Below are 17,553 nucleotides of genomic sequence, written 5' to 3'. Positions count from 1 at the left end.
TAATCCCAGAAATGCTCATCAGTTTCTTCACGAATGTCTAACTACTAAAAACCCGAGCATAAGTCTTTCGGACCTAAATTTTGGGACACCTGAGCAAAGTAGTGTATTCCTCCATGGTAGATACCAAATTCACTTCCCCAAAAGTGAAACACTTGTACGCAAAATTCCAAAACTGCACCAAGGCTCGGAACAAATTCTTATCCACTCTAATGCTTAGCAGGTAGGATACGTCACCATAATTTTGGTAAAACAATTGCTTGATTCCTTCATTCCAACTAGCCCAAATGTCTCTCAACTCTTGTAGCTCGTTCTGTATTACATTGACGCGAGTGAAATCTTGCAGCTCTGATACATACCCTTTTACCAAGTTATCCCCTCTCTCTGATTGCAGCCTCTCCGACCATGCACGAACGGTCGCATTATTCTCAACTTTACTAAGAAATTCATTCTCCATGTCAAATTTTCTAACTTAGTAATTGAATACAGATTAACGCCTCCTTTATTATGCAATGTTATGCAAAAAAGACAACAAAACAAAACAAAACACCGGTTAGTGTCAAATAATAGCGATAGAATGCAAGCACAAACGATAATTATGACGCATATACGGGTAAGTACTAAGGCTTGACGCGGCTTCATCCAAGGATGGTTCCTAAGGTTTATTATATGCGGTTTAGTTTTAGAGATAAGGTACCCGAACTAGCAGATTCCTCAATCCTCACCCATTATAGGCTCATATAGATCGAGTTCGATTCAGGGGGATACATTTCACTATGACCATACGGAGATGAAAATCTCACGAAATCATAGGTACGGATGTACCCCGAAAGCAATCCACTAGCCCATGCGAAGGTGAAAACCTCACGAAAACGTAGTTTCTTACTCCCACTTAGAAGGTGTGACCACAGTGGTCATGCAATGAAATGCAGTGTTTTTTTTTACAAGACCCGTACTAAAACAATCACACAATCAAATGCAACCAAAAGATACATAATTTTTAAAGTAAATTTTCAATTTTCGTCAAAAAGACAGTAAATAATTGATTTTTATGGCTCGACTCTCAAATTTCCCCAGCGGAGTCGCCAAGCTGTCGAAACCATTCCTCGATTTAAAATTTTTAAAATTTTTAAAAAAAAGGGTAATCGACTTTTGAAAAATAAATGCATGGAGTCGCCACCGATCTTTTGTTTTGGTGTGATTGGATCACCTAAAAATTTGATTATTTTAATAAAACATTTATGATTTACTAAAACAACAATTTTGGTCTACAAAAATTTTAGAAAACGGACTCGGGAGTCGGTTACGCATGAGGAAGGATTAGCACCCTCACTACACCCAAAATTGGTACCAAATCGATTAAATACTGTTTTTATGTCTAAGCTTTAAAAAATGTTTTTGAAATGTGATTCCTTTTTTATAACATTTGAGTAACTCAAGTTAGTCATCAAAATTCTCTTGCCTAAGAGGAATATAACATCACATCCTGCACGATAGGACATGATCCTTTAAGCCCTCAAAAACATGACAAATTTTGACTTCAAAAATTTATATGTTGAAAACCGCAAAAGGATGCCCAATTATTTAGTCCAACGAGAGAATCGAAACCCAACACAGTAGGGCACGGTTCTTCGAATTTCTAAACGTTGAACATTGTCTCGCTTTGGAAAATGTGAATGAAATTCCAAAGGGATATTCGATTATTTTGCACAAACGAGAAATTGCAACCCAGCACGATAAGGCACGATTTCCCGAATTGCCGAACGTCGAACATTTCCTTCGTTTTAAAAGGTTTTTAAAAAACTTGAACGAAATTCTAAAGAGACATCCGATTATTTTGGACAAACAAGAAATTACAACCCAACACGATAGGGCACGATTCCCCGAATTGCTAAACATCGAACATCGTCTCCGTTTTAAAGAATTTTTAAACGAATAATTATAAACCGGCTTGGAATATACTCATTTAACTTGAATTAGATTTAGAGAATTAGAAATCATAAAGTAATATTTGTAAATCGAAATAAAATAAAAAAACGGGATAATATACATGAGCATAATAGATGCATTAATATAAAATAAAATAAGAGACGAGAATAACAAAAATTAGCTAACACGCGAAATAATCACAGATCAAATATAATGAAAAGTAAAATAAAAACTTCAGTAAATGATATATATGTAAATAAATAAATAACACAAACAATGATAAAAATAATAATAATAACAATAATAATAATAATAATAATAATAATAATAATAATATAGAAATACAAAAAGCAAATATAATAAAAATATTAAATTAAAGTAATAAAAAAACAATACTATATGTAAATATATATACATAAAAATATACATTAATATATAATAATAATAGTAATAGCAAAAATAATGAAAATATAAGTAATATTAATAATATATTAGAATACAAAAGTAAAGTAATAACAATAGGGGTGATAGTAATAATAATAATAATAATAATACAAACAATAAAACATATATATATAAAAATAGTAGTCAGAAATAAAAATAATAGAAGTAACAATAATGATAGTAATAATATAAATAAATATGGAGAGGGCATATAATATAATAATATAAATAATAATATATACATGAGAAATAATAATATAAATAATAGTAAAAATAATAAAATAAAAAAAATAAAACAAAGCTCTCCACTCTCTTTCTCCCTCTTTTTTAAATCCGGCCGTTGGTCCGGCTTTGCTTCGGTCATGGACCCCCATGGGCCGCCATCAGCGCCACCGTACACGGCGGCCGGACCTCAAAAAAAAACATTTTTCGGTAATGAAAATATGGGTAAGCTTCTTACTTTTATCTTTACTTTCGTATATAAAAAAAACAAAATAAAATTGAAAGGAAAACAATAAACAAACAAAGAACTTAAGATGAGAATAGACAAAAGAAACCTCTTTTGCTTTGATCTTTGATTAATCTCCAAAAACTAGCCTTTCCAAAACAAAAAACAACCCCTATTCCAAAAAACAAAAAACAACCCTCCTCCAAAAAATAAACCTCCTCCAAAAACAAAAAAAAAACCTCTCTTCCAAAAAACAAAAAACAACCCCTAAAAAACAAAGTCTTGAATGGCTTTTATAGCCAAATTTTACAAATAAAGTTTTTGTAAACAAGTGAAGTGGTTGGGGTGATTTAGGTGGCCAAAGTGAGTGGCCAACAAGCGCGGTGGAGTAGATGGCCAAGGTGGGTGGCCAACAAGGGTGGTGGAGTAGGTGGCCAAGGTTTTTTTTTTATTTTTTTTTATTTTTTTTTTGTGTTTGGGTTGGGCTAGTGTAATGGGATTAGGTTGGGCCAAAATTGGGTTTGGGCTTGTAACTAGGTAATGGGCTAGGTTTAATTTGGGTTTGGTTTTATTGGGCCCCGGGCAAAATTTGGGCCTTACATTCTCCCTTGGCTCAAAAGCTGCCAATGTGAGAAGCATGGAGTATATGGAAAAAAATACTTTCAAAGACAAAAATGTAAGCCAAAAACACCATCATGTATCTTGCTTGCTCTCAAGAGGGAGCCAATAGGAAACAAGCTAATAAGCCAGGCACAACTGTTATCAAGATGTTACGTACCAGAGTTTGTTGGTGTATCTTGATCATATAATTCAAATGACCGGAAATTTTTTTAATTTGCGCAGATCCCACAACTTAACACCGTCGTGCGCTGCAGTCTGGAGTTCAAACATAAATCAGATTGCATAATTCATGCCATCAACGTAATGTGCATATTTGATTAGGTGCTTACTGCAAGGAAGTAACCATTTTCTGAGAAAGATATGGCCGTTATTGATCCAGTGTGTCCATCAAAGTTGGCAACATTTCCCTGAAGGGTCATAAAATAGTTGTTTCATAAAATGGAACACAAAAACAGTATATGAAATTTGATAACATAAGTTCAGGTCTCATATAACATGGTTTCTACATACCTGACTCTTCACATCCCAAATTCTAACAGTGGCTTCAGTGGTGCCTGTTCCAAGTATGAGACCATCAGGATGAAAAGCAGCAGATGTATAGCCCATTGAATTTGAAGGGTCTTCAACCTGTAGAAATCAAAAACTGACTCGTATTATAGGGTTTCCACTTCAAAATAAATGAAACAAATACCTTAAGTTCAATGAAAAAGAAAATCATTTTACCATCGCCCTACCACTAAAGAAAACTGTGGCTACATATTTCCTTTGAAAGTAATAAAGAAAATGGTGAACATGGCATTTGCAGTCAATTAGGAAGATTGAGATTCTAACATAAGTTACTTCAAATTAACAACTGACTAATCAATCCATTTACTTCACAAGCTATGATTTACATATTCACAGTAACTGAAAACCGTACAGACCAGAGGGATGGATACAATGATTAGGACCCGTGTCAAGCATAAGCCAGAGGAAAGATCATAAAAGCACCATGTTGAGTCAAGGGAAGCAGTTACGAAGTAGTTATTTGTAGCATGGACAGTGATAGCTTGCACCTGAAAGTGTAGAAGATAAATTTATTCGGATTTCCACAAGGCAGAAAATAAACAAGAATAAGAATTTGATAATCATAGTATTCAGACTATTTAGATTTGAGCATATATTCACCTCAGCAGTATGATCCTTCAAAATATGCCTGCAGTCACAGTTTCCATCTTCAGACCCTTGCCAAATGCGTACAGTCTTAAAAAAATTGAAAGACAATCAAACTGTGATGCAAGCTAAAACATTAAAAAGAAATTGTAGTAGTTTATTAAGGTTAAAAAAATACAGAGTAGTTTAGTTATGCAAGTTAAAAATTAAAGAAATAATGCAAGATTAAACCTGACATAAGGAACACAGAAAAGAACAAAAACTGGAACTTGTGGGACTTGAAAAATTGGCTTACCTTATCTGCTGATCCACTTAAAATTACATTGCTTGGAGCTACAAATTTTACACTTGTAACCTAAAAAAGAATGGAGTCAGAGAATAAAATTTTAAAAGAAAAATGTAAACAGCATCCCTTAAAACCATAAAAGAAACTGAATAAACCTTCTTAGAGTGGCCACTCAGGGTTGATAAGATCACTCCAGATGTTTGGTCAAAGAGTACAGCACTTGAATCAATTCCTCCTGTTGCAACAATGTCCTAAACACCAGATGTAAAAGAAAGTAAATGAACAAGCTCTGAAGAACAGAGAAACATAAGAAGTAGAGGCTATTCCAATTACATTTAACATTAATTTAAAAAAAAAACACACAGATTGAAAAAAAAAATGCGCAAGCTTCAAAGAATGGAGAAAAATAGAAAGTAGAGGCTATTCCAATTACATTTAACATACTCGTCTATAAAACAGATTTCTATAACTATAATATACACTAGTGCAGTGATTTTAGCATCTGCTAGGCAATTTATACTCCCCTAAAAGCAGAAGAATGCAGTCAGTAGACTAGAACCTGGCACAGGGTTTTGGGTTCCACACGGTGGACCAATGTGGCCTTCAAAATGCATGAAAATGTAGGAAATTGCTAGTCTAACATCACATGGATGAAAAAATGTAAAATGAGCTTAGCCATCATCTTGGTAATCTCTTTAACAGGATTTCCAAATTTAACATTCAAACCTTGTTGCTAACAGATCTATTCCCCATTTCCTTTATTTTGCTGCTAAATAACAAGTCCACTACATGCAACATCCAAAGATAACTATGTCCAGCCTAGTAAAATGAAGAAAAGAATATAGTTACATGAAAAGGATGATTTTAAGGAAAATACACACCTTTGAAAGATTGATATCAATTGAAGAGATCCCTGGTTTATTTGTCTTGTGAAGGGGATGGCTAGAAAGTTGGGTGTACCTCTCCAAAGCATCAACGGGAGCCAATGTTGGAGGTATCTGAAAAGAGAACACATTGAAGAGATTGATGGAGGGGATAGAAAGACAATGTATAGATATTGTCAACAAAGAGATAGTCGGAATTACTCGAGCTAAACTGAATGAGGAATACCTGGTGCTTTTTACGCTGTTGTGACAGAGCTGCATTACATTCAGTTAACTCAGCAATAATACTCTCAGAAACCCCAGGGCGCATTTGCTTTGAACCAGGGCCCATATCTCCATCCTCAGCAACTATGATCACAGATATAGATCTCAAATAAGATACCGAATTAGCTAAAGATATATAACATTAATGAATAACATACTGAGAAAGAACCTCGCTTTCCATTGCTAAGAGCAGAAACATTGGCAGTAGCAGCCGACGCTGTCAAGGGTGCCTGCCTCTCAGCCTGTGCAAGCAAAGACCTGGCTTCATCCCTTTCCTTTTTAAGTCTTGCAATCACTCGGCAGGCAGCATCATGCTGTAAAAAAGATAGACAGAACTACATTATAATTTGATAAAAACATTAAAGGACTAGGAAAAGAAAGGGGGGGAGATCACTCGGTGAGCTAAAACTCAATATTCTTTTATTATCAGATTTCGCAACATGATGGATCATAAAAAGATAATTTCAATCACTTAAGTTCTGAGATGAAAGTAAATATCTTACAAACAAAGCATCCCCAATGAAGAAACTGCAACACACACTATACAATACATCAAAAGTCAAGGCTAAAAATAAAAGACTTTTATACAGCCATTGAGCTAAATTACTCAGCTTCTCAATGTTAAAAGGAATTAAACCACTAGCAAGACTGTAAATAAATTTTGACGAAAGATCTAACACCACATAATAAAAAAGATTTTTTGCATAAATCTAGAATAAAAGTAACAAACATGTAAAATATCCTGGTCTTTCTAATGCAATGGTTTAATATAATATTAAAAAACTAATCAATTGAAAGGTTTATATGAATGTCAAAAGATCAACAGAATCCTAAAACCTTAACGTCATTACCTGGTAGAGTGCATGACTCAGCTCCTGCCTAGCTGTATGTAACTGCTGCTCTAATACAAAATTGGATAGCATTAAAGCATCCCATTCCTGCAATGAGCAAAGTAATGCAACATCAGAAGCAAAACACTAAAGCAAATCAACATAAACACAACTAAATTTATCTGTAAGTTTTGCTTTAGTAACAAATAGCTAAAAATAAAGTTTCAAAGTTTGACCTATGTGGCAAAACTGACAATAGAATTATTACAAAATCACAAAGAACAAGCGAAAATCTCCCACTTACTATGCATAACAAAAAAGAAGGATGGTCTCAAAACTTGGAAGTATACAATGCTTTATACTAATTCATACATAAGGGGAAAAAAGTATATTCAAGGGTTATATGAATTAAGAAAAACATACATTCTGAAACATTCCAAGCATCCCGGGAATGCTGGCCGCGGTTAAGGATTTAGGTTTTACAATCTGCATCAAACAGCATAGAAACAAACAAATTAGCTCAAAAGAAGTAATAGAAACAGGTGCTGGTAAGGAAAACAACCAAGAATAAAAATCACCTTGCCGGTTTTGACCGGGACAATGTCGTCCATAGTAAGTGGATCTCCGGTAACCGGACACTTCCCATAATCCTAATGAAAACAGAAAAAACAAAGTAATCTATTAAACGTTGCAGCTAATTCATCCAAATACTAAGGAAATAATGTTAAACTACAAAACCAAACATAAGACACGTTTTTTTTTCAAAAAAAGGCGTAAAATTATAAAGAGAAGCCAAACCGCAATGTGTCGCTCGATTAAGCGTTTCTCGTAAAGCAAAACGGATTTCTTGGAGACGACGGGCTCCTCCGGCACTTCGCCGGAGACTGTACGGACAATCAAAACCTCTCAGATCACCAAAAATACAAAAACAAACGTTTAAAGATAAAGATAAATAAAGAGAGAAAGGAAGAGCTTACTTGAACAGTTCATTGTGAAAAAGAGGAATTCACGGTTTCGAGCTTCGTTTTAGGGTCTGAAATTCGGAGCCAAAAAGGAGGCCGCTACCAGCAGCCAGCCAACCAGCAGCTAGAAAATAGTGAGAAAGAAATAAACAAATCAATTTTTTTTTAGTACCTGTAATTTTATCAAATTTGTGATTTAATCTTCTTCTTTTTTACCATGTTACCATGAGATTTTTTTTAAGGTAAATTACACGAAAGTTCACTAAACTATTAGTAAATTTAGATTTTAGTCATTAAACTTTAAAAAATTATAAAATAGTCACTAAATTATTCGGAAGTTTTTATTTAAGTCACTGGGCTTTTATGTTTTCCTTTTTAAGTCTAGTTAACAAACTCCAAATGGCGATTCAATGATCGGTACGGTGGATCAATACCTATTTACGAGTATATAAACATACATTTTATCCAAGTCGATTCGACAATCAGTGTTAGCAATAAACCAAAAGGTCGTTCGAATTTTGGTTCTCAAATTCATGATGTTCAAAATTGTTCATGGAAAAAAAAAACTGTACTGTAGAAGAGAAGGGGAACCAGAACTTTTGATGGGTGTACACAGTTCGAATAAAAAATGTCATACAACAACGATTTTTTTAGTGACCATTTTGTAACTTTTTGAAGTTTAATGACTATTTTGTAACATGTGACTTAAATGAAAACTTTCAAATAGTTTAGTGACCATTTTGTAACTTTGAAGTTTAGAGACTAAAATGTAAAGTTACAAAAAGTTCAATGACATTGAGCTTTCTCTTATACCTTATTACCATGATATTTTTTTAGGTTAAAATGTGCCATAAATCCTTGTAATCCTTGAAAATTTGAAATTTAGTCCCTAGACTTTTATTCCAAAGAACCAGTCCCTCAACTTTTCATAATTCAAAATTCATTTCTAATTGTTAATGTTGTTTTTTTATGTTAAATCCATGTTAATTATAATGCTATTTTTTAAATACATGACTATCAAATGAGTATTCTTTTCACATTTTAAAATGTCATACTAATAAATTTAACAAATAAATTAATAGTGTTAACTGCTATACCTGAATTTTGAAATAAAAAATACAAAAAATTATGACATTTCAATTTTTTTTTTCTTAGAGTTATAACCAAATGAAGTTGAGTTAAATTTAAACTTAAGTTGAGATTCCCAAATATTTGAAATTTTAGGTTGGAGACGATGCTAGAGTAAATTATTATCACGGGTACACTACAAGCAAGTAATTCCCATTACTTAAACTTACGGCATAAGTCGTGAGTAAGAACGAAGTCAAAAAATTACTTGAAAACCAAAATATAAATTTACTATTATACAAATATATAATTTCATAAATAATAAATCCACCATTCCCTTTTTAGGGAGTCCATTGCTTGCCCCCTTCCCATTTGTCCATGTAAAAAAATATATAAAATAAGTCAACCAAAACTTGTAGTGTTTAATCAACCTTTTGTTAAAATAAAACCTTGATTTACATTGATTTCCAAAATTATTTTAAAATTTTAAGTTTAAAAAAAATATAAATAGTGAATTGAAATATGTTATTTTAAAATTATATATATATATTTATCCCTTGCCATGTTTAAGAAATAAAATTATAATTATATACATTTTTTTAATAATCCTGATTATAGATTCTAATCATATTTATTTTTTATTGACACAATATAAATAGAATAATAATACATTTCAACATACTCAAATCCATATCTTCTTGCATTAACAATTATAATTATATACTTTAATTTCACGCGTATATATGGCATGAAAATCATATAGAATAGTTAAACTGAAGGTTTTACAAGGTGCACTACATGACTTAGAGTGTAAGGTATTTATCCTTATCCTTATTCATTAAATAGTAAACCATTCATTTGTTTGGTTAAACGTAATACTAATTTAATAGAATGGCAAGTACTTTCCTATTACTTGTCTTCATATAATAGTTATTCTTTGATATAAGCAAAGAATGACTATTTCATGTAACATTGAATAACAAAAAATATTTCAGAATAGTCCTTTAAAACTTGTATTTAAAAAATATAAAAATAAAATATTTAGAAGATTTTAATATAATTTAATATAAAAATATTATATTAAAAATAATATTAAAATATCATCTCCTTAAAGAAATTCTGCTAAGAGTACTCTAGCCATTTTGACTTTTTTAATTATGTTATTACAATATCATTTCATTCAACCAAACACAAGAATATTGTAATGGCCAATTTTTGGCCCAAGCAAACAAGCAAAAAATAAAATCCACATAACCAAATTCCAAGTCCATTTACAATGTTAAACAGTCCAAAAATCAAAACTACCCAATTACAATAACTAAACCTACCCAAACCCAATACCCAAAACCAGCCCAAATTAGAACTACCCAAACCTAAGCAATTTTCAGCAAAGAAAAGTGGTGATGAACCCTAGCCGTCACCCCACCTTGGCCACCTACGCCACTACCAGTTGTCTGCCACCAGCACACCCACTTGCCTCCACCACTTTATACCTGCAAAAGAAGACAAAAAAAAGGACAGCAAAGAAAAACACCAAAAAATAAAATTCTTTGTATTTTTTCTTTGGATTTTGGGCTATATAAAAGCCCTATGTTCCTTGTGCCAAGGGAGAGGGGGGAATCGATTGTATTTTGGAGAGAAGAGATTGTATTAGAGGGGTTGTATTACAGAGATTTTTGGGAGAAATCGAAAGGAGAAAACAAGTTCAAAAGGTGTTTGTCCTTATTTTTATTTATTTATTTATTTTTATTTTTTTGATCTTCTTTCTATTCGTTCGTTTTATCTATTTTACAAATATTTTTAACAAAAAAAACTTGCAAAAAAAATATAAAAAAGGGAAAGAGGGAAGGAACTTACCGGTGTTCAGTTTTCCAACATCGTGGACGACCGAGGAAGCCACCACCGAAGATTGGTGGCCAAAAATCGAATAGATTCTTGAGTTCTAGGGTGCTTCTCATTAATTTTTGAAGGTTTTTGGGTCGTTTTAACCCCAAATCCGGGCTCTACTCGAGAAGAGAAGCGAAAAAAGGCCTTGAAAGATTTTTTGGCCACCGTGGACGGCGGCGCCGCCGTCGGTGGCCGGTGACCGGTGACCGGCGTGACGGTTGATGGCCGGTCTGATGACCGAAGGAGGGGAAGGGTTGAGAGAGTTGAGAGCCTTCTCTCTATTTTGAAAAATGAATGTAGGGTGGTAGGGTGATGTTTTAACTCTTTTTTTGTTGTTTTTAAAAAAAAAAAAGGTTTTTTTCACGATAAAAAAAAGAAAAAGAAAATAAAGTATGATTTTAATTAATAATAAAACAAAATAGTATGAGGAAGTAGTTTTAATTAACAATAAAACAAAATAGTATGGGGAAATAGTTTTAATTAACAATAAAACAAAATAGCATGGGGGAGTGTTTTTGATTAATAATAAAACAAAGTAGCATGGGGGGAGTGGAATCAGCTTTTTGCTTGGGACCATGCATGTTACCTTTAATTGGGTAATTTACGCAATTGGTCCCCTCCTTTGTGCTAGCCTTCAATCGGGCCATATTTAAGTTTTTTATATTATTTTAAATTGGCCCTGCAGTCTGTTTGCTATTTCAATTTGCCCCCTTTGCGCGGTATTTTAAGATTTGGAGCATTTTTAATTTTAGATCTCGGACATTTATACGCAATTAATTTTAGCCCAAAATTTTGTTTCAATAATTTGTTTTACTTGTAAGTTATCTCTTGGATTTTGTTTCTTCTCTCAATTAAGTTTCAGTTATTCTTTTTAAAATAAACATGTTTCTACATATTATTTTGATTTAATACTTTTGTAATTATTATTTTTCTCTTTTCTTTTTTTTTTACGTGCATGCCTGTTTATATGAAATACCTTTATATTATTATTACTACTATATGTATATATTTATAATATTACTAATAGTTTATTTTTTACATTATTATGTATATGCCATGTAAATATTTTAATATTATATTATGTATACATTTTATATATATATCTTTTAATATTGTATTTTTATTGTTTTGCATATGCCCTAATATTATATCGTTTATATTTTTTTTATTTCCCATATTATCTTACTTTATATATTTTTAACTATATCATGTATATGCTACTACTATATATCTATTTATGTAGTATTATTAATAGTTGTTTCTAATATTATGATTATTTCTAATATGTATATATTATGTATTTACCTTCAATATTATATATCGTATATTTCTAATACTATTACGTTATTACTACTATTATATTGTTATTATATTTTTACCCATTACTCTTTAAATACACTTATTTTACCTTTTACTCTTCACTCACTATATATATTATTTACTTATCTATATATTCACATACATATATATAATTTCACACATCATTCCAAAATTTTTACTTGTATTATTACTATTAATATTATTATTATCTTCACTATACTATCATTCTTTAGTCTTACATAATGATTGTTTATTTATTACTAGTTTTTTTTAATCTCGAATATTTCATAGCTTATTCGTTATTATCTTTTTATTCGTTTTATTCATTTATTTGTTACCTCGAAATAAGATTTTTTTTGCAAATAAGACAATGCTTGGTGTTTGGAAATTTTGAGAAAGCAGTGCCCTAACTTATTGGGTTGCCGCTTTTCTCGTTGAATTCGAATAATTAAGTACCCTTCTAAGTTTTTTTAGAGGTTTTCTAAATGCAAGCCACTATATTGGAATTTCAAAGCAATATGTCCTAACTTATTAGATATAACTTTTTACTGTTTCGAGATAGGAATTTCAAAAAAGGGTTAACTTAATGTCAATACTTGACGCTAGTGAATCCCAATTTTCAAAGTTAAAATATTTTAAAGAGGACTACATCTTAAATTTTTTTTTCTTTCGACATTAAAGACATTTGATAATCAATTAGGTACCAATTTTTGGGCGTTACGAGGGTGCTAATCCTTCCTCGTACGTAACCGACTCCCGAACCCGTTCTTTTATTTCGTGGACCAAAACTAATGATTTTAAAACCAAATGTTTTAAAGGTGATCCAATCACACCTAAAAAGATTGGTGGCGACTCCCGTTTGCGTTTTTAAAATCGATTCTCATTTTCCAAAACTTGATTTGAAAATGGCTTCGACAAATATTATTACAGTTCTATTCCATTCTATTCAACCAAAAAGTTAAATTACTGATCACAACTCTATTACATTACAACTCTATTTCATTACAGTTTTATTATATTACATCGAATTAAACATAGTGTTAAATTCTTCGTATTATATCTATAAAAATATCATCCTTTAAATATATAAAAGAAGTTTAAAAAATCGAAACACATCCATCTCTAACGTATACCTATGTCCGACTTTAGCCCGGAACTTGATTCATAAGTTATCATTATCATGCAAGGAATCCAAGCCTTTCCCCATTCTTCTTGGCTAAACGAATCAACCCTTGCCTTTGCTTAGCATCAGCCCCTATTGATTTGCAAAATTCAGTAATTACCTGAATTTCAAATTTCAGCAAATATTTCATACAATCATTGCCAGCTACAATCAAAATTAATTAACACATCATAATTAATTATTATAATACACAAATAGATGAATGGATAATCAAAATATATCTAAACTTAAATTTAAATAAAGCTCATATATGGTGAAATTTGAACATAAAAATTCAAAGTTATTAGGGTTGGTAAAAGTATCATGAAAATCTTTATACTAAAAGTCGAATTGTATTTTGTTAGATTACTTAAAAAATAGGTAAATTAGTACATATATGTTAGATCAAAGCGTAAACTAACCATTTCTATTAACAGGTCCGTTCTTGACACTTTTGGGCCCCTAGGCAAAATAATAAAAATGAAATTTTAGATTCCTTAAAAGTTGAAAAAAAAAATTTAGGTCTCTTAAGTTAGTAAAAAAATCTTCTTGGCCTTTAAAAGTTAAAAAAAAAAAATTTTTAGACCCCTTAACAATTGGAAAATAATATTTTGAACCATTTTTAGTTTTGAACACTGAGTGGCTGCACCTCCAAATAACCCTAGGCCAAGCCTGTCTATTAAGAATTTCATCAATATCTATTGTTAAAAACTGATGTGAATGACGAAATAACCAAATATTTTATATATACCTCATACTGATGTATTGAGATTAATTTTTAACCGTAAAAATAAACGAAATTATTAGCACGAGTACCAATTTGCACTTTGATTTAACATATAAAAATTAATTTGTCTATCTTTTAATAAAAGAGACAAAATGTAATCTGATTCTTAATATAAAAACTTCCGTAGTAAAGGGATCAACTTTGCTATTAAATTAGAGCTTCAATGAACATAGTTTGAACTTATCGAAGGTGAAGGTAAAAAATTTGTTTGGAGGAGTTGAAATTAAATTATATATTTTAACAATAATAAACAATTTAATAGTTTATATATTTATAATTTTTATAATTTAATATATATTTAAAATTCTCTAATTAAATTCGTATTCGATGACACTAACTCAATTTCTTTAATAAATAAACTTGGAAATCCGATTTATAATCACTTATTTAACACAATAATCATAGCATAAATGATTAAAAACCGAACCTGAGAGTGCAAGGCAATGGCTTTTCCTCTGAGCTGATTAAACCTTTTCTTGCCAATGATTTGACGAGTAAGAACCACAAGCGGAGCGAACAATCCTTTCCCTTCATTAACATTCTTCATCATAGGCTTTGATCTAACAGGTTTCCCAACTCGAACCTGGCTCGGAACTGAGTTAACCAACCAGTCAGAATCTGAAGAACAAGGACCCCAACTTCCGTACAAGGAAGTTCCTAAACCTGATTTAAACCCGGTTGCCGAAATCGAAACGACCATTGAAACAACCAGTGAATGTGGCGGCGAGTCAAAGAAGTTTGTGAATTAGATGAAGCTTGATTTTTGAAGCTGGGTTTTTCTGTAAGTGAAAGAGGGGATATGAATATCTTTTTGGTGAAATTTCCAGAACTTTTGATGTTTTCCATTCTTTTTTGTTAAAGCATTAGGAGCCACAAATTCTGGCGTTGGCTTGAATTTTTAGCTCTCATTCCATTAAATAAATCACTAAAAATTTTATAAAAAATAAAAATATTAAAATTTTGATTTAATTTTCTCGTTCAATCGATTTATGAATTAACTGATTTAATATCTTTCTCTAAATTAATATCTCAATCAATTCTCAGTTCAACTAATTCAATCAATCTATTCAGTCTAATTCAAATAATCTTGATTTAAAAAGAGAGATATGTATGATAATTATACGGTTAACGAGTTGTTAACCTATAGAATTCACTTGAGTTTGAGTTTTCGAGGAGCAAATGGTAGGTCTTTCTTTGGATAGTTTTTTTTTTGACATAATGTGTAGTGCGGATATATTTCTACCTACGTGTGTGTACTAACCTTCTAATTGTGTACTATTAAAAAAATTATAAGGTCAACATAAATCTACCTTAGGTTTAAATCCACCATTGGAGCCTGAATATATTCTAGATTTTAGTTTGATTGTGCTTTGTATTGATTTCATTCTGAGTTAATATATTATTTGGTACATAAGTTTGATTTCAATGTTTAGTTTAATACATAAAATAAATAACATTACGTGTTACGTGGCTCAATGGATATTACGCACGTAAGCTCTAATAAAAAAACATAAGTATTTAATTGAGACAAAGAAAAAATATAGGTAAAAAAATATAGGTACCAAATTGAAAGTTAAAACCAAACTTAGGTACCAAATTAAGACAAAAACAAAATCAAGTATAGAATGGAAAAGAAATCAGGTACCAAAGTGAACATTGAAGTCAAATTTAAGTATGAAATAGTGTATTAACCCTTCCATTCTAATTATATTCACACAGATATTATTTATAAGGTTAATACAAGTCTTCGAACTTTTTAAAAATTTGAAATCTAGTCCTTATACAGTTATTTTAATTAAATTTCTTGGTGTGATATTTTTAAATAGAAAAATTTACTTAAAGCCATGTAATTAAAAAAATAACATTGTATTTAACTTGAATTTAATAAAAAAATTAAGAGTGTTAATAGTTAGACATGAATTTTGAAATCTGAAAAAGTAATGGATTAAATTCCTGGAAATAAAATATAGGGACTTAACTCCAAATTTTAAAAAGTACAAAGACTTATCCATATTTATAATTACAGGTACCTAATAGGGACTAGAACCAGAATTATACCCAAAAAATAAAAATTGAAATTGAAAAAGTCAGCTCTACCGATCCGACCAAGAAGAACAACATTCCCATTGCAACCCACCACCATCATCGATTCATCAAAAATAAGCAGAAAAAACAATTCCCGACTCCAAAATCCAACAATGGCTTCTTTAGAAACCCATTTGTTAGCAAGTCTCTTCTTTACCCCAATTGGCATCCGACGTTTCCTTTGTTCATCATCCCATTTCTTAAAAAACCCATCTTTATTCAAATCAAAACCATGGTATTTCTCCAATCCCAAATGGAAAAACTTAGATCTTTACATCCTCGCCGTTGCTCTTCCCCTTGCTTCTTTTGCCGAAATCTTCATTTTTTCATCACTTTCAGGCCATTCCACGTATCGTTTCTCCTTCTTCCAGCAATTTTCAAGCCTTTCTCTGTTTTGGATACTCATTATTTTCCTTGTTCTTTATGATTCCCTTGATCATCTCCTTTTTAATGAAAGTTTCATCTTTCTTTACGCTTGTATAGCTTTTCTTGTTGAGTATTATTTCATTGGTGTTGGTATAACTGGTCTTGGTACTATCGTTTATAACTTGCTTGCTCAATTAACCCTCCTTTGTGCCGGGTGTTGTTTGGTTTTGTCTGTTAAAAAAACTGCTTTTTTTGCTGAGTTTTTGTTGTGTTTTGGATTGGTTTTTAAAGGGACTTGGTTATTACAAACTGGGTTATGTTTATACACTGATGCTTTTGTTTTCGAAGGGTGTAAGAAAATGGAAGTTTTGCCTCGTAGTCCTAATGCTGATGTCCATTGTGAGCTTGAAGATGATATTATGAGAGGTGTGGCTTTGGTGAATCTTTTGTTTGCTGTTCATGGGATTTTGATTATGATTATCAGTTTTGTTGGGTTTGGGATTTTGTCAAGCTTTAAGAATTTGAGGTGTGAAGACACAAGTGGTCCATTGTTGGCTCAGCTTGAATCTACAGATAATTTATTGATGCGCCCTGTTCATGAACTTGAGATGGAGTGAAATGTGTAATTTTGTGTATGTTTTTTGAACCCTCAACTAGTCTTAGTACATATATTACCTCTTTGAAGAGTTATCCATTTTGATTATATAACCATACATTTTTCTTACTTGTTAATCGTTACTTAACTATGGAATTAGATTGCCTCTCTGGTTGATTTGATCTTATTGTTATTGTTGTAGTGAAATTTTCTTTATTAAGCTATGTTGATACTAAGTACCCCAACAAAGGCTAAAAGTACCGTAGACTTAGATTGTATTTTGCCTCTTTACTCAAAATTGAGCAAATTAATCCTGATTCTTTCAATTAAAATTTTCATCCATTTCTACTTTTTTCAGTAGAGGGGTAAAATATAATCTGGCTCATAATAGAAGGCCTCTTTACTCAAAATTGAGCAAATTAATCCTGATTCTTTCAATTAAAATTTTCATCCATTTCTACTTTTT

General features: G+C 31.4%; 2 protein-coding genes and 1 pseudogene across 3 annotated transcripts; 1 reads left to right on the top strand and 2 right to left on the bottom strand.

Moving 5' to 3' along the window:
• LOC121232277 (pre-mRNA-processing factor 19 homolog 1-like) overlaps positions 1–7,985 on the bottom strand; it is a 38,874-nt pseudogene extending 30,889 nt beyond the window's left edge.
• Positions 7,986–13,032: 5,047 nt separating this feature from the next.
• On the bottom strand, positions 13,033–14,948 carry LOC121232276 (protein PROTON GRADIENT REGULATION 5, chloroplastic). Of its 2 annotated transcripts, none has more exons than XM_041117962.1 (2): positions 14,469–14,948; positions 13,033–13,375 (listed from the first exon to the last, which is right to left on the bottom strand). In XM_041117962.1, exons 1-2 carry the CDS (start codon positions 14,739–14,741, stop codon positions 13,271–13,273), a joined length of 378 nt encoding a protein of 125 aa, XP_040973896.1. In that variant the 5' UTR covers positions 14,742–14,948; the 3' UTR covers positions 13,033–13,270. The 2 variants fall into 2 exon arrangements, with proteins under 2 accessions (XP_040973896.1, XP_040973899.1); XM_041117965.1 differs by having other exon boundaries at positions 13,033–13,347; positions 14,469–14,935.
• Positions 14,949–16,239: 1,291 nt separating this feature from the next.
• Positions 16,240–17,109, top strand: LOC107936105 (uncharacterized). The gene has a single exon (XM_016868766.2). It carries the CDS (start codon positions 16,240–16,242, stop codon positions 17,107–17,109), a length of 870 nt encoding a protein of 289 aa, XP_016724255.2.
• Positions 17,110–17,553: the final 444 nt, after the last annotated feature.

Source organism: Gossypium hirsutum, chromosome A01 (genome assembly GCF_007990345.1).
Source record: "Gossypium hirsutum isolate 1008001.06 chromosome A01, Gossypium_hirsutum_v2.1, whole genome shotgun sequence".
NCBI lineage: Eukaryota > Viridiplantae > Streptophyta > Magnoliopsida > Malvales > Malvaceae > Gossypium > Gossypium hirsutum.
Note: the sequence above shows the minus strand (reverse complement) of the source record. Positions and strands in the feature narration are given on the sequence as shown.